This window comes from Epargyreus clarus, unplaced genomic scaffold (assembly GCF_041222505.1).
Source record: "Epargyreus clarus isolate Ecla_fem2 unplaced genomic scaffold, WU_Ecla_fem_2.2 ptg000029l, whole genome shotgun sequence".
In the NCBI taxonomy this organism is placed as follows: Eukaryota; Metazoa; Arthropoda; class Insecta; order Lepidoptera; family Hesperiidae; genus Epargyreus; species Epargyreus clarus.
In genome coordinates this window covers 3,010,358-3,033,359 of record NW_027332235.1, presented here as the reverse complement: position 1 = coordinate 3,033,359, position 23,002 = coordinate 3,010,358, and the positions used below count along the sequence as shown (strand labels likewise).

The 23,002-nt window shown below is 34.7% G+C and overlaps 1 protein-coding gene across 2 annotated transcripts in view; it reads left to right on the top strand.

Annotated features, from left to right (window-relative positions):
* The window catches only part of LOC140754277 (uncharacterized), a 182,520-nt gene extending 160,204 nt beyond the window's left edge, over positions 1-22,316 (top strand). For both annotated transcript variants that reach the window (XM_073089248.1, XM_073089249.1), the window contains 4 exons: positions 15,956-16,096; positions 16,531-16,658; positions 17,047-17,264; positions 19,898-22,316. In XM_073089248.1, the coding sequence (XP_072945349.1) occupies positions 15,961-16,096; positions 16,531-16,658; positions 17,047-17,264; positions 19,898-20,696 (1,281 nt within the window). In that variant the 5' untranslated portion in view covers positions 15,956-15,960 and the 3' untranslated portion in view covers positions 20,697-22,316. The remainder of the gene's footprint in view (positions 1-15,955; positions 16,097-16,530; positions 16,659-17,046; positions 17,265-19,897) is intronic.
* Positions 22,317-23,002: the final 686 nt, after the last annotated feature.

The window sequence follows — 23,002 nt, the reverse complement described above, 5'->3', positions numbered from 1 at the left end:
ACAAGTTTCTGATGTGGTAAAGCTGACTAAAACTAGTAGGTAATTATTATTAGAACAAAAATGACGATTTACTAAAAATAATTAACTGAAAAGGAAAGTAATGTACTTACCCTATGCCACTGCCAAAATTTAGACGAATCCAACCACACATCATACGTTAAAATCTGTCAAGCAGTATTGACTGCAGTACATTTAGTATGGGGTTTACGTTTTAACAAAAATAACTGTTTTGGTGGTGGTTTCGGTTTGGTATTTGTTTATGTATTTGTCCATACATTTCCAATCAGCGCCCCTAGCGGACTGTATCAAAACGGATTGGAATGTATGGGAAATACGTAACAAATACAAAAATGTCATTTTTGTAAAAATGTAACAACTCATAGTAAGGGTACAAATGGCAAAGAATGACAAATATATGACAGACATACACTCAAAAAACTTTCCCCTCCGCAGTAACGTAATTAATAATTGTAATCAAAATACTCCCAAGCAAAGGGCATTACAAACAATTTGTTAGATAAAACAACAGTTTTTGATATAAAAAAATTATCACTTTTCCTCGCAACATAGTCGCTAATAAAACTCATTAACTATATAATCACGCTCATTGTCCGTCTGTGGCATGCCGACCCCTCGTTAGCGATAGTCTACACGCGAACTAATATTAATGTAACTATGTTTATGTTTGTTTGTCTGTTTGTGTATTGTGATTTTATTTGATAGAGTTCTTCATTTGAAATGAATTGAAGTAGGTACTTGAAATGAAAAAATATCTTTGTGAATATTTGTGTGAATTGTGAATTTATCATTTTTTGTCAAAAAGAAACATTTTTTTAATTGTACAGAGCTACCGTATTATAAAGCTGGATAAAATTGAAATATGTTCTTAAATATCTTAGTATATTGTAAGTTAGGTTTTTTGTCAATATATATATTTTTTACTTTAAAGCTCTGAGCTACGCTGTTAGGTTAGGTTAGGTTAGGTTAGTTATTAATAATGTTTTACATTTATGATTCTTATATGAAAATCAAAAACTGTCTAAAGAAAGTCTTTTACATATACACGAGTGTTACTAGACTTACGATACGATACGATTTAGATATACAATACACATAATATTAACTTAGTCAATAAATCCCTTCACCCTTCGCAAACTCACAAAACTGTTAAAACTAACCCTACGAAGTTTTCCAAGAAATTCAAATCTAAACAAAAACGCTGCATTTCACTAGCTCGCTTCCGTTGTTTTTCTACCACCCGTCACCATGGTAACGGTGGTCACAACAAATCGTTACCACCTACCACCTCACCTCACAAGGGTGGCTTTCGTAAGCTCGAATCAGAATGGAATTATTAACGAGTTTATGTAGTGGAAAATACGTCGATCGACGTATGAAATATGAGTAATTGACGTAAATGTAGCCATAACATTTATTTATAGAGTGAAGTGGGGTTACGTGTATAATATTGCTTAAGTACTACACTTGTAGCATAGGTGGTAGTTGGGTGATAGACTTGTGATTAGAGTCGCAATTGAGGGAGCCGAGCTTCGAATACAGACACGTACCCCAGACCTCTGATTTTCAAAGGTTGTGTTAGAAATTAATTTTCACTTTCTATAAGGGGGAAGGAAATGTAAAATTACTTGACCTCAGAGTTATTTTAAACAGTGTATTTTTTAATGGGCACATAACTAAAAAAAAATGTTAAGGATGAACAACCCTTATCACTTAGGTGTAAAAAAATAGATAGTGGCCGATTCTCAGACCTACTGAATAAGTATATAAAATTTGGTGAAAATCGGTTTAGCCGTTTCGGAGGAGTACGGTAACTAACACGAGAATTTTATATATAAGATATATTATATAATGTATGTGTAATCTCCTCTTAATTTCCTTTATTTTGACACCTTACTCGATAGGTTTGGTTAACTTTTTTAAAACGTGTTACTATTTCGCGAAAAAATTCACCATTTACGGTCTATAAAATATATAACTTCAGTAAATCAAAGTTTCGGTCATTATTTTACCTCGCAGCATTTCATTATTTTTATCCAACAAGCCTGATACCATAGTGATGTCATAGTGTTTGCTTCAAAATTGACGATTGTTCAAATGAACTTTTAACCCTTATTTTACCCTCTACGGGGTTGATTTTTCAGAGGGGGATAAATAAGTGCGTCCTTGTTCCTATCCAGAAAGCCAAATACAAAATTTTATAGTAGTTGCTTCAAAATTAAAGGATTTCAAAAAATCTGTTTTCCCCTATTTTACCCTCTTAAGGGTAGAATTTCCAAAAAACCTTTCTTAATACTTATTCAAGCTATATAGGGAACCTGTGTGCAAAATTTCAGAACTCTAAGGACCTTGGTTTAGGCTGTACGTTGATTTCTGAAAAATGAAAAAGTCATTTAGTTAGTCAGTCAGTCAGTCACCTTACTGTTTTATATACATACAAATATGTTTTTACAATCTCCGTTTAATTTCCTTTAATTTGATACCCTACTCGATAGGTTCGGTTAACTTTTTTTTTTAAATGTGTTACTATTTCGCGCCAAAAATCCGCCATTTTGATTTTTTTTTACTAACACCTATCTAAGGACACTCGGGTCATTGAGACAAATATAATGACACTTTAACTGTTGAAATTCATCGAGCCGTTTGTTAGATCGGATCAAATAAAGAAAGACAAACATACAAGATACGCGCGAAAAACATAACCCTTCCTTGGCAGTCGGGTAAAAATCAGAGGTAGAATTCGACCCCTGATTAAGAAACTGAGTTTCTAACCACTAAAATATCACTGCTTTTTTAACTTCCCCAATGTTATAACGAAATTACATTCTACCCATTACATTAAAAGCAATGACGTGTTACATGGGGTGACACTGCATTATGATGAATTATTTGTCAAGCTATATTGACTGCAAATACACTCCGGTTATTAGAAATACCACTTATTTGAAGTGGTACTAATGTTTCGTTGTACCGACTGACTATTAATTGATCCGTGAGATTGCATTGCATTCCAATGAAGTTTAAACATTGCCATCTATCAATAAGGACTGACATCGTACAGTTTGCAATTACTTTAGTAATAAGCATATTAAAAATAAAATGAAATTAACATGGCATGAATGTGATAGAACCGTTTGTGGTTGGGCTCTCGAGACGCCACTGCTATATTTACCTATTTCTGATTTATAACAGCAATTTCAGGCGCTACTGTGTTTTGGTTTGGGAGTTATAACGGAGACATACTTATCCGAAGCGTTATAGTTTAGTTCTAGTTTAGATAGGACTATATTCCTACCTAAGGTGTTCCTCTAAGGTGGTAGAACCCTTTGTGCTTCGACTCCGGCGGCACCACCGCCACACCTATTTCTACCTAATAACAGCAGTTTTAGGCGCTGCTGTATTCCGTTTTGAAGGGTGTGGTATGGGAGACAGACTTTTCCGAGGCGTTCCAGCTTAGTCCTCAGGGGTAGCGGCGCGTCTGTGGCCGACCTCAGGTAGGAATATCTAATCCTATCTGGGATTGATTAAAAAAGTCCATGGGCGGCAGTAGCCACTTACCATCAGGTGGACTGCATGCTCGTCTGCTACTCCTATATTATAAAAATAAAACGTCCAATAGACATACGTACGTAGAGATAGGTACTGTTAACACAGTTATCACTTGAACTTCGCGTCAATGATCTGCTATTACCGTTTTACAGACTACTTTGTCGCTTCATTTTATGGCGTTTGCAAAATGGCTCCAATTTGGCACTGCGGTGCCAGCGTTTTATTGAACGGTAGAAAATCATGCGGATATTTGAGGTTTACCGCCTATTATTTTGAACCGAAAGATGTTGCAGTGTCGTACTAGAAGTGGACTGTTAAGATTATGGCTAAAGTATAATAGTAACATGAAATGTTAAGAGGTCTTAACCGTTCATAACCATAGTTAACTATCTTCGTATAGAACACGAATGCTACTTAAAGTTGATTAAAGATCTGATGGGTTTCTGTTTTTGAGGATTAAAATGAAACGATGTAAAAAAAGAATTTGTTACCGTAACGTTAACGCACTTACAACAACAATAACTTTAATTAGTTAACGGTGGGTTGCATCGAAAGCCCGGCTAAAGTTTGCGTTAAAGTTAAATATTACAGTAACTGTGACGGTAGCGATGGAATGTAAGAATTCCGTGTTGCATCAATTGATTTGTTATTCACGTCATTTGTGTCGCTGTCACCGAAATTTTTAGTCGAAATTGACAGATAGGGAAGTTGACAAATACAGTAACTTTAACTGATCGAAATCGAGCGGTTAAAGTTAAGTATTAGTTATGACGTAATTTCAACCACAACTAATATGGTGCAACGAATTATTTTTTAACCATTGATTTGACGGTTGGTTAGGCTTCTGTAAATGTTAAAGTTACATGATGCAACCCACCCTTAGTGTGTAAATTACGGTATTGGATTTATTTATGACCAATGCTAAAGATCTTGAAAAATGAAAGAAAAATGTTCCTTCATTCAATTTAATTTTAATTTTTTTTTTTTTTTTTTTTTTCAATTAGTTTTGCGTAAGTTACTCAAATCAATTTAGGTAATAGTTCAATTACCTTACGAGACTTAGGTACTCACTTGGACTTTATCCAAAAAGTCCGTGTTTTCGTAATTGTCTGCGACATAACACAGTCAGTATTATCACGCTTTTGTGGCTTTAACTGTAAACAAAATAGTAACTCACTTTCGGATGTGGTGATACCTTAGAAGTAGTAATTTGGGCAAAAAACAACTTTTCCCACAGTACACCTTGGTATCTTAAGATTTAAGATGGTGGTTTAAATTTTATTTTACTCTTAAACAAGTGAAACTTCGTCCAAGAACTCTTTTTATTCAAATCTTTCCAATATTTTTATGAACACAAACAATTGCTTATACTGATAACAATGAGGAAAATATCTCTAATTCAACGTTCTTATACATATATCGTACAAAACGTGAATCTTTTGAAAAGAAGAAAAGAAGATTAAACAAGAAGAAAGAAGAAAAGCCGAAAGGAAAGTATGACCGCGGTGGACCTTGGCACTGGGAGAATTCACAGGAGTTATGTAATTTGCCCGTGAATTTCCTGATGCCTCAGTTCAGTGCGGTGACTCACGACGAATGAGAAGAGAAGAAAGAAGAATTAAGAAAAGTGAAATAGATAGGTAGATAGAATATTCTTTATTGCATACTTCAGTAGATCTTATTTATGAAAGTATTTCATTTATAAATAATAACAGATGAAGAAGTATCATCTTTATTTCTTAATAATAAGCTTTTAGGTCGTATTATAATTCTTTTTATACTCATTTCCTCACTTTAGGAATCTGTGGCGTGGATGCCAAGTACACACACATAGACGAGTGCAAAATCCAAACCCATAACAATATTCTAAATTCCTCATTAAATGAGTGCAGACCAAGATCGAACTCAAAACCCTTTGCGTAACAGACCGGAGTGTATGACTAACGTTGAATCACGTAGATCATCATATTTTCAAAAATGTTTTTTGGACTATTATTTTAACTTCCTTTAACAAAGTGTAAACCTGCTGTGTTCTGGTTTCATAGATGTAGTCAGGCAGAGCAGAGAGAAATACCTTTGCCTTTTTAAATGATAAATAATCCATTTTTAATTAATTAACATTTTGTATAAACTACGAAGCCGTGTAGCAACATCCATATGAATAATACCTTCCTGTCTCATTGTTTATTGTGAATAAATGGATAATTCTCTTAAAAGGTGTTTGGTGCAAGTCATGAAAGGTTTTGATTTTTTTAACCTTATGATCGGAATTTTATGTGCTATGAATCTCGACGCAATTTATTAAAGATTTTTTTATATTTAAATATGTATGAAAATGTTTTAAGCGAAACTTCGTACTTAATATCCGTATCGTCATTAAGAATGTTTTTTTCTTGACTTAAGTAGCCCGAGAATGGAATTCCTTGTATCGTGGTTGCTACGGACACAATCAAATAAATAGTTTTAAAAATATTCATATGCTTAAGATGCTTGGCTGGCCGGGCATGGAACCTGGAATCTTTCTGAACTTTTTTTTTTATAATATAGGAGTAGCAGACGAGCATGCAGTCCACCTGGTGGTAAGTGGCTACTGCCGCCCATGAACATCTGTAATCAACCCCAGATAGGATTAGATATTCCTACCTGAGGTCGGCCACATATGCGCCGCTACCCCTGAGGACTAAGCTGGAACGCCTCGGAAAAGTCTGTCTCCCTTACCACACCCTTCAAACCGGTACATAGCAGCGCCTAACACTGCTGTTATTAGGTAGAAATAGGTGTGGCGGTGGTGCCGCCGGAGTCGAAGCACAAAGGGTTCTACCACCTTCAAACTTATGATAACAGTGGCACTTGCAGTTGTTGCAGTTGCAGTTGCGAATTGTCGAACAAGCATACGTTGCAAAATATATTTTTTACAAATATGTACATTGTACATATTTGTAAAAAAATGTCTATCTAGTTCAGCTTAAACTTTCTTATGAAGCTAATATAAAAAAAATGATTTCAAAGGTATGTGTAGTCTATCAATACGCACTTGGCCAGCGCAGTGGACTATGGCCTAATCCTTCTCATTCTGAGAGGAGACCCGTGCCCAGCAGTAGGACAGTAATGATGATTGTGATGATGGAATGAAGCTAATGTTATATTATCGCTCTCCGCTTATGTTTTGCACCATGAAGCTATTAAGTGACAGTTATACGAGTGTATTGTTGTTTAATTCACAAACTTACGTCTGATCCAATGTTATGTGATCATGTATTATGTAATGTAACCGTTGTTGACGGGAAGTGATATGGGGTGATATGGGAATTATTGAAATAATCAAGATTAAATATTATAAGATTTGAAATATAATAATGAGGCGTGGAATCAATATGGTTTGTTGGACCATCGCCATACCTCTTTTTTACGTGAATTAGTTCTTGCCGTTCCAATTTATCTAAACGGGGTCTTTGAGGAACTATCTTTTCTGCGATCGCCTGCAAGTAGAACTCCTGTCCTAACAATAGTATATGTGACAGAGCTCCATGGGCAGTAGTGACCACACAATCAAGTAATAGGTTTATTCTAGCAGTGTAAAAGATAGTAATGCTAGTATATTCCGATCGGGAGGGTACCACTGCCACACATATATCTACGGTGAAGCAGTCTTTGCATTCCAATGGTAGGATGTCGATGCTGACTTACCGACTTTATCCTCAGGATTTGCAGCAAAGGTAACAGGACTTCACGTAGAATTGGTTCTATATAGAGTTGGTTACAGACGTGGTCGGCTGTAGCCAATTACTACAATGTTGACTGCGTTACTTACAACAATTCTATCAAAAATTCCTATTGTAAAATATCGGAAAAATACGTATAAGTGTTATTATTACTTACAGATCTCAATGGGCGGCCGTACCCACTTACCACAAGGACTGCTTGCTTATTTCCTACGTCAATCTTATAAAAAATCCGTACATTAGAAAAACACTTACGTCAAACTACGTAGATTTCAATGACAATACGATTTGGGAAAAACCCAAGTTGTAATTCACACAAAACCTAAGTATTGTTACGCGTGACAAGAAACCGTGTCATTAACCCCTTGACGGGTTCTTGTCGCTGAGTGATGGGAGACAGTTGGGCACAATGCTGTATTATCTTAACCGTAGGGTTGTCACTTAGGAATTGAAAGGCGAAGCCAGTATTTCAAACGCGAATTTATCATCGCTATATTATATTTTTATCGCTTAATATAGTAACACAATATAGAAATTGAAATGTAAAATCAGTATTTCAATCTAAAAGGTATCATCGCTATTTTTATTATTATATAACAGTCAGACGAGCTGTCCATCTGATCTGGTAAGTGACTACTGCCACCTATGAACATTTGCAATCAAGCCTAGGATTGGATTCCTATCTGAGGTCGGCCACAGATGCGCCGCTACCCCGGAGGACAAAGCTGGAATGCCTCGGAAAAGTCCTTATATCTCTCTTACCACACCACCACTTATTTCTATTATTTTTTGCATGCATATTATAGATAACATTTATTAATTAAAGTATAATAATAATCTTTTTGAAGTGACAAGTCTTATGCGACGCTCATAAAAATATGAGAGTTAATTAATAACCAACATCTAAAATCAACACCAGAAATAGTAGACAATCATATAACTTCTTTTGCATACTTACAAAAGTATACAAGCTTTTTTAAACGTAGGTTATTCGAAACGACATAAATAATCGATCGTTAAAAAAATTCAAATGTTCATGAACCGTAAATTGACAACCCTATCATTACGTTCATTGTTGATAAGACTGTAATGTTGTTATAATGGCCCTTTGATAGAAGTTCTCAGTTACTTAACAGCTCTACGAATTTGAAAAACGTTTCAACAACTTTTGATGCGATCGTGATTTGAACTCGGGACTTCTTACAGAGATAGCTCGTCTTTTTATAGTAAACGATAGATACTCGTAACATACTTGAGGTTTTGCATAGCAGTCACTATATTCTATAGGCTGAGTATGGCTTCGATTTCTGGAGAAGCAAAACTATGATTTTTTTCAGACTTATGCGACACAATTTATATTTCTGGTCTGGGTGTTTGAATAATCGTCTATATGTATTCATGTCATGTATGATACAAGGAATTGTAGAGCAGAGGAGAGTAGTAAGCGATCCTACATGATTGAAATAGCCAACGAGAGTGCAGTCCATCTGATGATATGTGATACCGATGACATGTGTCCTCCCATGGACATTTGTAATCAATTTTCCCGTTTTAGAAATTAATCGAAATAAACAGACAAACATTTTTACTCATACTTATAAGAAAAAAACATTTAAAAAAAAAGTTTTTTTCGCAAAAAGTTTTTTTCTTATAAGTATCGTAGATATACATATGTATATAACTACAGATATATATGTACCTACTTTTCATAAGTATTACGTAAAATGTTAAATTGATATTACAGACAGACACTCCAATTTTATTTTTTTCTATATATCGAGAGCATCGATTTTTGGAATGATGCAATAATTACGGGCAATATTTCAACAATTCAATCACGATATTTTTAATATTTGGATTGGTTTTCGTGGAAGATATCCGTAATGGCCTCCAATTTGGCCCGTGCGGAATACTATGTAATTTTATCCTTCTCAGAAGTAGAATTACGTTCATATTTGGTGTTGTAGATATTTTGCGAATGGCACACTTTTGATGATATTGATGTGGTGGTAACGCCTCTGTGGTCATTATCTTATTGAACTTAAGTATGTCCCCTTACCACACCCTTCAAACCAGAACACAGCAGTGTTTCTGCTGTTATTGGGGAGAAATAGGTGTGACGGTGGTGCCTCCGGAGTTAAAGCTTTCTACCACCTTTAGAATAATTTGACTGAATATTTTCCGACTGTCTCACTACTGGGCTCGGATCTCCTTTCAAAATCAGAAGATCGAGACTAAATTTTGAGAGGTGGTAGAGTTACCTGTACCACTGCTACAACTAGTTCTACCAGCGGTAGGTACATTTACCTAAATGTACCTACATTTACATGTACCTACATGCATTTGACGTCAGCTTTTTATTTATTGTTAATGGATTAACATGAAATTATTTTTGGTAAAATTTGTTAATTATGCTATAGTTACTTTAATGATATAAAAAATACCGACATAATATTATTTATGTGTAATAAATAATTCAATTTCAAGCTGGCTAAGTAGGATTAAACTTTATAAATATACCTTTAATAATATTATAGCAAATTTACCGTCTTGAATTTGCTCCATATGTTTTCTTCGTCGTCAAAGCAAGTGGTAAACTCCAATTCTCATTTTTGAATCATACACGTTCTGTACGCATAGTTAGTGTATGATTTTTTATTTTAAATACAAAACGACTAGATATCTTATGAAAAATGTATCTTACGAAACATATAATATGCGTATATATCCCTGAGTAAAATAGCTATCCAAAATGGTTCTCCAATTTCCAAAATCATCCTGATAAGGCCTACGGTAAAAAGGAAACCGATTTCTTTACCCAATAATGTAACTAATACACTGAAACTACAGATCGATATATTTTAATTGTATCTATGTATAAAGATGAGTACGGTAATAAGTAATACCAATTGTTACAGTGAGAACATCAAAACCGGATGTTACCTACGCAGGTATCGACTAACCGATTATTAATACCTATATAACCTTTGTTTAATACCTCGTTGTTTATTTTGTTACCAATACAGTCGGTTAGTTTGAAGAGCTAGCATTTGTTAGGATTGGTAACATACAACAAGATATTACTATCTATCTATCAGCCTTTAAAAGTCCACTGCTAGACATAGGCCTCCCCTAGTCTGCGCCACTCCGACCGGTCGTGAGCCGTCTGCATCCAGCGGTTACCCGCTGCCCGCTTCAGGTCATCAGACCACCGGGGGGCGTCCTGTATTCCCTTTGCCGAGACGTGGTCTCCTTTCGAGTACCTTCCTACCCCACGGTCGGTCCTACGAACTATGTGGCCAGCCCATTGCCACTTCAGCTTGCTTATTTTGAGAGCTATGTCGGTAACTTTCGTTCGGCTACGGATTTCTTCATTCCAAACTCTGTCGCGAAGGGAATTTTACTATAACTTATAATAACCCAAAGAATATGTCATGTAAATATTTTGATATGAGTCCTTTTGAAACGCAATTGATGAAAGTAAAACTAACGTAGTTTTTTACGAATGGAATCACATTTATTTTTTACTATCTATTTTATTGTTTCTTTTTTAGGAATGAGTTGACATCAGAATACCATGATTTGGCACTACGACATAAATTCAGCTAAAGTTTATGCAATTTCACTTATAAAATCTAGTGCCTATATCACAGTATGCACAAGAGTAAGGAGAGATATATAGAGGACCTGCCTGTATAACATCACACAGTAGTTAATAATTATTATTAAAAATCTAATTATCTAGTTGACCGTTCGCAGTGTCCGTGTGTCCGTAATTCTCTACGTCCTTGCGTGCCCGGGGCTAGCGGCGCGCCGCCTGTAATTAGGACTACTGCAGGCAATGTTGCTGATAATTTGCCTGTAACACCCTAGGCATGGACGCCATTTTGAAAAATATCGATAAAACATCGACATATTTAATGATATTGACGTTGAAGTTCGCGAAATTATTTGTAACTTTGGCTTGTGAGTATTGTGTGTTAAATCATTTTAAAAGTCTATTTAAAAAATATGACCGTCTAAGTTATACTAACTAAAGTCATGATATAGAAGTCGCACTCAATTTATATTTCTCAATTTATATATATAGTAGCTTTTATATTTCTCGCACAATGTAATGAATATTTATAATACAAAAAATTAAAGAAAGTAATTGCCACTTATTAAAATATTTGATGTTAGAATTTTCTTGAATACTATTTATTGTTTGCTTAGTCGACTACATCTTTTATCGATATCACCAAAGCACATCACTAGTGCTACTGTACAACGCTGTCGGCAGTCGGGCTGTAGGCGTCACTACCTAATATCGATGCAATTGACTGGGTATTATCTAGTCTGTCTATCAAACAACGTCCACGGTACTTTCTGTATGACGCATTGGCAATTTTGAGCTGATTTGTAAATTTATAGCAATTTATATGCTATTACTGTAATGCCGTACATTAAAGTATTTTAAGCTTAATTATTTAAGCCGCAAGCTGGTATAGTCCGCGTAAAACTGCTAGTCCGCTCTGAATATAGAAATTAATCGCGTCGCCATAGTAAATTGTATGACTACACCTGCTCGCAACAGCTTCAGAGCGGACTAGCAGTTTGGTGTGGACTATAAAATGGTTTTATTCCCTAAGTAGACTATTTAATAAGAATTTATTACATTGCGTTAATGATAATAGCGACTAAACCAATAATGCTTTATATATTTTTCTATACTTTATATTCGATTATTTATAGTCGAGGTTAGTAGACCCAATTTTAATAATCTCGACACCTGAAATCTTCAGTAGGGTACTAACATTTTTATAGATAAAATTTCTCTTTTGTATGATAATAATAAGTCCACCAACAAAGCGTGACGTCACTAAAACACCTAAAAGATAGGATTGATCGAATTCAAAAATAGGATAGTCCAACTTTGGTGTTAATAAACTTTCTATGATTGATTGTTAACCCATTACTGTCCCACTGCTGGGCACGGGTCTCCTCTCATAATTAGAAGGTTTAGGCCATAGTCCACCGCGCTGACCAAGTGCGTATGTGTAAACTTCATATACCTTGAAGTATTTTTTTTTATAAATCTCTCAGGTATGCAGGTTTCCTTACGATATTTTCCTTCACCGTTTAAGCAAGTGATAATTAATTTTAAAATACGCACATAACTTAGAAAAATCAGAGGTTTGAACCTGGGATTTGAACCTCGGTCCCCTCGATCGAGGGACCGCGTATGTAATATAATAATAAAGTTTCTATAGATCTTCTATAATGATACGATAAAAGACTTCTATAATGGTAATTTTATCGACAAAAGGAAACGTAAACACAACGTTAACATTAACACGAATTTAGTTATCGATATTTTTCTTCAGTAATTATTATTTTATCGATATATTCACGTCACTAGCGCTACCGTGCGCTCGATAATCAGGCACATAATACGTAGGTAGCTACCTCGGAGTGTTACATCTCCATAACTGGCCAATTTGCTTCACATCTGGAGGTCTTCAATTGTGCTACTGTGCTTTGTTCTGTTTTGTTTTGTGTTAGGATGATAAACTCAATTCTGTTCTGTACCCTTAGTATGAGTTTTTACGTTTTTACAAATTGACTATTTTTGTATTTGTTTACGTATTTCCCATACATATCCAATCAGGTTTGATACAGTCCGCTAGGGGCGCTGGTTGGAGATGTGTGGGCAAATACGTAAACAAATTCAAAAACAGTCATTTTTGTCAAAACGTAAAAACTCATACTAAGGGTACTGTTCTGAAAAATAAATAAAGAAGCATTTATAACTTCAACTATAATTTCTTTGTAGTGTGTGTTATGTGCTATACACACAACGACGCATGTAAACATGCTAATTGTACATTGAAGGTGGTAGAACCCTTTGTGGTTTGACTTCGGAAGAACCGCCGCCAAATCTATTTCTGCCTAATATCAGCAGTGTTAGGCGCTGCTGTGTTCCGTTTTGAAGGGTGTGGTAAGGGAGACAGACTTTTCCGAGGCGTTCCAGCTAAGTCCTCAGGGGTAGCGGCGCATCTGTGGTCAGGAATATATAAGGTTGATTACAGATGTCCATGAGCGGTAGTAGCCACTTACCAGGTGCATTCCAAGCTTGTCTGCAACTACTTTATTATAAAAAAAATTGAAAGTGGTAGAACACTTTGTGGTTCGACTCTCGTGGCATCACCGCCAAATCTATTTCTGTCTAATAACAGCAGTGTTGAGAGCGTTGTGTTGTAATTTGAAGGTATGGTAATGTAGACATACTTTATACTTTACTTTACTTTATACTTTACTTTCCAATCATTCCATTTAGTCATCAGGGGTAGCAATGCCCCTGTGGGCGATCTCAGGTAGGTCTAATCTGTTCTGGGGTTAATTCCAGACATGGCCGGTAATGACCACTTACAATCAGGTAGATCCCATGCTCGTTACATATTAAATATATTGAAAATCGTTTGTATATCTTATAATGACATATGGAGGTAATACATAACTTTCTGTGTACAAAATAAACTAGACTTTAAACTAATTATACGTTTATTATTATTACCAGTAATACTACATATAAAATTTCCTTTTCCACATATTTATAAACTTCAAATAACTCCAAAAACATTGGAAAATAGCACCCTTAATAACATTTTTGGTATAACAAGTAAATCCACAAGCTAAGTATAGTATGAAATTCGATTGCTAGGGGTTGAAGGTGCGGTTTGGGTAAATGCCAGGTTGTAGGGCGAGGGTAGGACCGGGCGGAATAATGGGGTGGGGGCGGAAGTTCCTAATGGTGGCGAGTCACGAATCCACCACCCAAATTACCCTCGCCAACGATAATATTCCAAGAACTAAAATGGAACGTAATTTTATTTTCAAATGTTTTGTTTTGGTATAGTTTGCGTGGTTTTTACGTGAAATAATGTAGGTAAATAAATTACAAGAATTATTATTGTTACTTGAATGTTATTATCATCGAATAATTGTACGACAGTGATAGCCTAGTGATAAAGTCATAGGATCGAATTCAACAAATTTTTGACCTCTCACCGCCCTTGGGTACGGGTCTAGCCAAACCAAGTCCAACTTTTTATGATCAGCAATATGTTTTAGAAAACGATTATTTTAACATTGTTACCTTTCTTCGAGTCCTTCAATCTCCATAATATTATACTTTACTGAAATGTGACGTGTATAGTTGTTTTTATGAAAATAGTTGTTACTGAAACTTTTAAAAATTATTCATTTAAATTTTTCAGGATAAATCAGTATTCATCTGCAAGTTTACCAACATTATAAATTACAAGTTGAGTCATAATGTAAACAAACCTACATTATAGGAAATATGCGTTGAAATTACTAACACGGTAGTAGACATAACATTATTTATGTTCACAAATTTTAGATTCAGGTGCATAATAGACCTAAACAATTTATGCAAATTATGGAATTGCACGCAAGCCGAAATTGGTGGCTTCAATGCAGCTGCATTCGAAGGTGGTTATTTCCTGAAATAGCAACCTACCGTGCCAGGCACCGAATAATGTACTTATGCAACTAGTTTACGAACTTTGCCACATGCGACACGTAGTCTTACCGTGGAAATTAGTTTTCTATTCCCAGGCTTAACACTAAACGTTCAATAAACTTGAACAAGATTAAGGTTTGTTTTAAAACTTGACATAGCAATTAACATATATTAGAAATATGTATATTCAAACTATTTATTTATAGTATTATTTTAATTAATTATATTGTGTTATTTTCATGATATATAATTTTTATAATAATAAGTTTTATATAGTCACTGGCTGTATGCGTTACACGATTGTATGCATTAGCATAAAGAAAGAAAAAGAACTCTCTTTAAGTAAGACTTGTATTTTCCGCGGTAATAAAAGTTGTAAATCGGATCAAGATATAGTTTTATTTTAATAATAAGTTACTTACATGGTAAGAAGTCATTGTCAACCAAGGCCATCTGAAAACAACTCTAGACCAGCTCTTCCGTACCCAAAGGGTCAAAACGGAATCCTATTACTAAGCCTCCGCTGTCTCTCCGTCTCTCACAGGACTCTGTCTCTTGTACCGGAATTGATAGACAATTGAAATTTGTACAGAGTACGTATAATAGTGGCAGAAAACGTATAGTAGTAAAAAATAGTAAAGTTTTTTACTATTTTTTGTTATAGCTGCCACTATTATACGTACTTACTTAAAGCACCCCCATTTGGGGCTCTTCACCTCGTCATACACGAAACCGCGAACGACCAAATTTTTAGTCATTTTTCTCTTCAGGTATCTATTGAACCGTAATAGGTAGACGATTCAACTTTTCACAATGCATTTACTTCTATAGCTGATATATAACAAACACTAAAATGAAAACAAATACATACTAATTTATTGGCGTGGTACCCTCCGTGCGCAACTCGCACTTGGCCTTTATTTTAAATAAATACTTTAGGACATCAACATAAACCTATTGCAATTAATGCTTAGTAATACGTCACTAAAATACTAAAAATAAACAAAAAAATTTGGTAGTACGGAACCCTCCGTGTGCGATTCGCATTTGACCAATTATTTTAAATAGACGACAACAACCTAAAACTATTGCAAATAATACTTAGTAATACACTAATATCATTAATAATTGTTTACAGTTGTCATGGAAGCGTCATCATCAGACTACAGCGACGAGGAGGTTGGAGTGATAGCGCGCGGCCAGAAACTCTGGGTGCGAGGAGTGAGAGCGCACACCACTTGTGCGGACATCGTGAGAGCTTTGCAGGACGCTCCTGAAGGTAATCTTGCTTTTTATAATATAGGACTAGCAGACGAACAGTCCACCTGATGGTAGGTGGCTACTGCCCAACAACAATAATAAAATAAATAATTAATAAACGCTTTCTACAATCACAGCCCCACACTAGGATTCCCTGTGTCGTGGGTGCCATGAACGCACACATAGACAAATACACAAACACCCAGACCCAGAAACAGAAATCTAAATTCATCATTTAGATATCTGTCTGGCCGGGGATCGAACCCGGGACCCTTTGCGCGTCAGACCGGCATGGTGACCGCCCCGCCACGCGGGTCGTCCAATCAAGTCCAAATAACATTAGCTCGCCACCGGTGCTACCCCTGAGGACTAAGCTAGGAAATATGTCTCCCCTACCACACCCTTCAAACCAGAATACAGCTAATACTATTATTAATATGTATACTTTTGCAGCAGGTGGAACACTAAGCGACCTCGGTGAATGGGTGCTGGCAGAACGATGGCGTGGTGTGGAAAGACCTTTACCTCCAGATGTGCCTGTTTTACACGTGCTAGCGGCGTGGGGTGACGCAAGACACGAGGTAAGGAATATAGCATGTACTGTATAGTCTACTTGACAGCAAAAGTATCTATAATGAAATAGGATGCGAGAGCCACAGGTACATGCGAGATGCATCCGCATGCGACCACATATCCGCCTGAAAAGCCCCTTTAGCCCTTATGGGTCTATTCTCGATATCCGAGTAAAATTAAAGATTCATTATTTTAATGTTTGTTTAATAATACTTATTATAGCTCCATCAACGGTCTTAACTTAGAATGTATTTATCATTAGTTCTACAGAATTATTTCTAGGTAACACACACACAAAATTTCACTGAAATAGGTCGAGCGGTTTCAGAGAATAATATATGCGAACATCGTGACAGTGATTTACATTTCCAAAGACAATAATTTCTTTCTTTTCAGGTTAGATTATCCCTTCGCCGAGTTTCCAGTGGAGGGGAAGATGATTCCGGTCGGGACAGTGACGGTGGCAGCCGATCTGGTGCAAGGCGGAGACGAAGAAGAGGAGTACGCGCTGCTACACCACCACCTCGAGCCAAGAGCGAGGATCCTGCTGCAAGACTGGTCTCTGTTATACAGCATCAGAGCAAGACTATACATCAACAGCTTGATAAGTTAAGGTATGTATCTTTTACATATGAGTACATATTACATTTTATTTTACATTTTGTTTACCTCATAGACTTTTGCCAAATACTGAAGATGGTAGCTCTTTGTAGTTCTTTTCCGGGACATTGCTGCCGCACTTATATCTACCTAATAAAAGCCGTATAAAACATTGTTTACTCCTCAGATTATTTGGAGTTGATTACAAATGTCCATGGAATAACATAACATCAGATGGAATGCATACTCGTTTCCTACATCTATAAGAAAATGTTAAATGTAAACATAATACGTTATGACTATCAGTCTAAGAGTTCAAGTCTAAGAGTTCTCATAATTTATAATTTATATTCTGCATTTTTCTCCACAGTGCACACAGAGTTTAAAAAAATATTTTCTGAAGTTAGGTATGAAAAGAGTACTAGACTTAGTTTTTGTGAATGGGCTACTAAAGGTATTCGTCTAAGTAGAAGTAAACTTTTCGAGCTTTATAGTGAAAGAGAGAATAACTGTAGCCCTCACTTCAATGAATATGTTCGTAAATATTCTAAAATATTTAAATCAGTTTGTATGACAGCTAAATCTAAGTTCATACATAATAAAATAAAAAATGCTGATAATAAAATTAAAACAATCTGGAAAATAATTAATGCCGAAACACGAACTTGCAGATTAAGTATCAGTAAAGTATCTCTTACCACTGAACGTGGTCAGATTACCTCAGATAAAGAAATTGCACAAGAATTTGAAACTTTTTTCTCGAATATACCATTTAATACTACTAAATTTTTAAAATCATCCCCAATTAAAGCAGTGACCATCCTTAAAGAGAATTTAAGTCAGTGTCACATTAAATTTAAATTTAGACATATTTTAATTAATGACATATTAAAAGCTTTTAAAGAATTAACTGTTAAAAATACAGAGGACATTTGGGGAATGTCAGTAAAAGTTTGTATATCAATCATTAAAACTTTAGCTCCCTACTTAGTCACTATTTTTAATATGTGTGTTGATCAGGGCTGTTTCCCTGATTTAATGAAACATAGCAAAATAATTCCATTGTTTAAGGCAGGTGATACTAAAGATTCCAACAATTATAGACCCATCTCAGTACTGCCTGTTCTAAGTAAAATTTTTGAAAAGATCCTCTTACAGCAAATGTTGCTTCATTTTAAACTAAATAATCTTTTACATCAAAAGCAATTTGGCTTTACTAAAGGCCGTTCTACCACAGATGCTGGTGTTCAATTGCTGCGACATATTTTTGATTGTTGGGAACAAGCACATGATGCTATAGGTATTTTTTGTGACTTGTCTAAAGCTTTTGATTGTGTTGATCATAAAACCTTATTGTTAAAATTACAATATTATGGTATTCAGGGAAATTCTCTAAAGTTGATAAATTCTTATTTAAACAATAGAGTCCAACGAGTGCAAGTAAATGGAGCATTATCAGCAGGTTCTAATATTAAAATAGGTGTACCTCAGGGCTCCATCCTAGGTCCGTTTCTATTTTTAGTTTATATAAATGATTTGCCAAATGTAGTAAAGGATTTATCTGAGGTTGTTTTGTTTGCTGATGACACTTCCTTGGTGTTTAGAGTAAAACGACAATCACAGGATACGAACGATATTAATGAAACTCTTTGCTTGATTCAGAACTGGTTTGATGCAAACAACCTACTCTTAAATTCTAATAAAACTAAATGTATTAAATTTATGCTACCAAATGTAAGGAGTACGGGGATGAATGTCGCTCTAAATGGTGAGACTTTGCAATTCGTCAATGAAACTGTTTTCTTGGGGATTACCATTGATTCTAAACTCCAGTGGGGTCCCCACATCTCTGCTTTGTCCAGCAGACTTAGTACTGCAGCTTTTGCAGTCAGAAGAATTAGACAGTTAACAGACATACCCACTGCCAGACTTGTCTATTTCAGTTACTTTCACAGCATTATGTCTTATGGCATTCTACTGTGGGGCAGTGCTGCTGACATAGACTCTATATTTACTATTCAAAAAAGAGCAATAAGGTCAATATATAGTCTGCGGCGTGGTGAGTCCCTAAGAGAACTGTTTCCCACTATTAATATATTGACGGTGCATAGTCAATACATTTATGAAAATATTATGTATGTAAGAAAACACACTGATATGTTTGAAAAAAATAGTAACCACCATAACTTTAATACCAGAAATAGAAATAAATTAGTAATTCCTAAACGTAGATTATGTAAGGTGGCTAGATCTTTCGTGGGCAACTGTATTCGCTACTACAATAAAATACCCGACCACATTTTGAATCTCACAGAAAAAAAGTTTAAACATGTCGTTAAACTAACGCTATGTAAAAAAGCGTACTATAAAGTAAGTGATTATTTGACTGACAAAACGGTGTGGTCTGAATTAGCTCCAGCTCCACATGTACCATTACGTTAAGTTAACATTGTCAAAAACATTTTTTTTAAAAGATGTGTGTTATGGAGTTTCTTTCGCCGCTTCTTCTCCATAACGAAACACCTTGTGAAGTGGTGGTAGTTGCTTTGACATTCAAAAAGTGATCTGTAAAGAACCTATTTTGAATAAAAAATTTTGATTTGATTTGATTTGATTCAAGTAGTTATTCATCTTTATATATTTACAGGGAACAAGAAAAGCTAATCGACCAATTAGAAGACCAGACACACAAGAATCGTATGGAGAAACACGGCACCAACTATCTTCTTGAATCCTACCTCCGAGATTTGGGTCGATGTAGTGAAGTCAATGACAGTCAAGCTGGCAATAGCGACAGTGGTGTGGGCGTTGGCAGCGGTACTCCACCTAGACGACACACAAAACACAAGTCCAGAAGAGAGAGACACCTTATGAGAGAACATTACTTCACAAAAGAACTCACTGATATTTGTCAAGTAAACTCAGAAAGACTGATGCAAACACAAAACGACACAGATTCAGATGCGTCGGCAGACGAACTTACAAGGATACGAGAAGAAATAGAACTGTTAGAAAAACTAGCTATCATAAACAAAAGACTGCATCGCGAAGAAGAGCTAGTGGTTAGACTAACGGCTAAAGTAAAACGGTATTCAGACGAGAACAAAGCATACAGTTGTGAAAATGTGTCACAAGTTGCTATGCTCATTGACAAGATAGAAGACGAACTAGCGAAGACGGCAAAGGAAATGCAAAAGAATACAACTGAGTTAGAAAAGGCAGACAGAGAAATCGAAGACAGAATTAAATTATTGGATGAACTTACATTGGAACTTGAAGAAGAGGAGCTACAGAACACGGTACTAGAAAGACAATTAAATGAAGCGTCGAGCCGACAACCTATCTTGTTGCAAGAGAGTTACATACCTGTTTTAGATCAAGCAAATGTTAATCAGGCGGTCTTCACGTACAGTGGAAACGGTTATGTACTTGATACGCTCGTATGACAAAGAGTTAAGACAATCAACACATTTGTTCCAAAGATATACATTGAAATTACCATTACATAAGCTATTCAGCTGTGTAACTTAACTATAACAGTATTTTCTCATCTACCGAATATATATTTTTTTATTCATGTTCCAAGCTGAAAAATCTCAATTACTATTTTATAATTATGTCTTTTTATACAAAAAATATACTTAAAATTTTGTACAAAAAAAAATCCGTTCTTGAACCTTGGCGTTAAATTATTTTGTAAATGAGGAAATACTGTATGAGATCGAGTGATCTTATCCAAAATCATCCCCAAATTATATTAAGTGTTATTTTTAGATAAAAATAGATCGATTTTTACTTATCGACATTTGAACTTTAGGCAATACCTAAATGGTGCTAAGTATATAGTTATGTAATCATAGAAGTATGTATATCAGTTATAGCAACTCCGGTTTAGTAATGCGATTTATTTAAATTAAAACAATAAACAAATTCTTTCTGATATTATTTCAAACAAACGAAACGTATCTATTTACTAGTGGATATAACGCCATCTCTGATGTAATTCTTGAAACATTGTACAAGTGTAATGATTTTATACGAGATGGCGCCACATGACACATTCGTAGAGTTAATCTTGCGCATAATAAATCGCCTTATCTAGACTGGTTTTAAGTGTTTTAAATACATACCTATTTATATTTGAGTCCAATACCAAAAATATACAACAAAACCACCAATTGCAACATGTATAAATTAGTTAGGCCTAGTCAAATTAATCACGACAAATAATTGCGACTTTTAGATTATCGTATTCAAATTATTTGTTATTTAAATAGTAATATGAGATCGGAGTACACATATTAGCGCTAAATATTAAGATTTAAAAATATTTGTAGAAAATATCCGTTAACAATACCTTAGATTGAAAATATTATTAGGTATTGTTATTTTTATTTTTCTGTTATTTTAAACAAAATATAGTTTATCAAAAAATATCTATATGTACAAAAAATACCACTATTTTGTACATTTTCTATTAATTTACAAATTGTACATTATTTCACTCTTTTTGACAATCACGAGTCTGATTACTAATAATATATTAAAGAAGTCGGTTAAATACGTATAAAAATAATTTAATTACAATTTTTGTACCGATTTTTTCAATACTCAATTTAATATTTGAAAATACCTCCGTCCTTATATAATTATCGTCGTCGGAATTGTCATAATGTTTATCATTCCCGGATAAAGTTTAAATAATATCGTTTTTAGTGATAGACAGAAGTTATTTGATAAAAACGAGGCATACTTACACGTAATCATTACAATTTAATTTTAAAATATTTTTAAAAATATAAAACAAAATATTTTTTAAATTATTTTCAGTTGCCAAATAACTACAAAGAACATAAACAACATTAACACATAACCCTCTTTCTACAAAGACAACTATAGAAATATTTCGGCTATTTTAAAATTATTAGGATTTTACAAAAACAATGTTATTTGTCGCAATCCAAATATTATATTCAGAAGATACTTTACAAATTACCTAACTGTTAATTACTTAAATATGTTTATACTATTTTAGATGTACAGAAAAATAAAATATACAGTGATTAGTATGTGTTTTATTAAACGAGCAAAACTAACAAAATTATGAAATTAGTTTCGTTGTAATGTGTTGTACCTATGCCAGTTCGGTCAGCTGTTCTACATTAAGGATGTAATTAAAACAAGGATGTAATTAAACATATTTATTCCTAATTTATATTATACCAAAGTGACGTACGTAGCATCCTGCCCTTTACCTTCTCCCAGTACTATGACGTAAAAGCGACTTTTAGTAGCAATCAAATATTGTTCTATTAAAAAATATTATTGCTTTAACAGTGTAGGAAAATATCGTGAGGAGACATACCTGTACCCTTGGTATGAGGTATAAAACTCGTACTAAGGGTACTGAAACTTCGTACAAAACAAAAGATGTTAAAAAGGTGTGCTAAATGTAACAATTCGCACATGTGATGTGGTTGACTATGGCCTTAACACACTTTCATTGATTGAAGACCTGTGTCCAGCAGTGGAATAGCAATGGGTTGATAATGATGATAAATGATCTACACACATCTATACCAGCCAAAAATATATAAATATATAATGATAAATAATAAATAACAAAAAACAAGCCAGAGTAGGTATGTTTTTACTTAGTAGGTACTCTGAGATGTGATATTTTAAAAATTAAAATTGTGATCTTTGTGTACTGGGATTTCAGTTTACTAAAATTATTCCAAAAGCGAAAAAA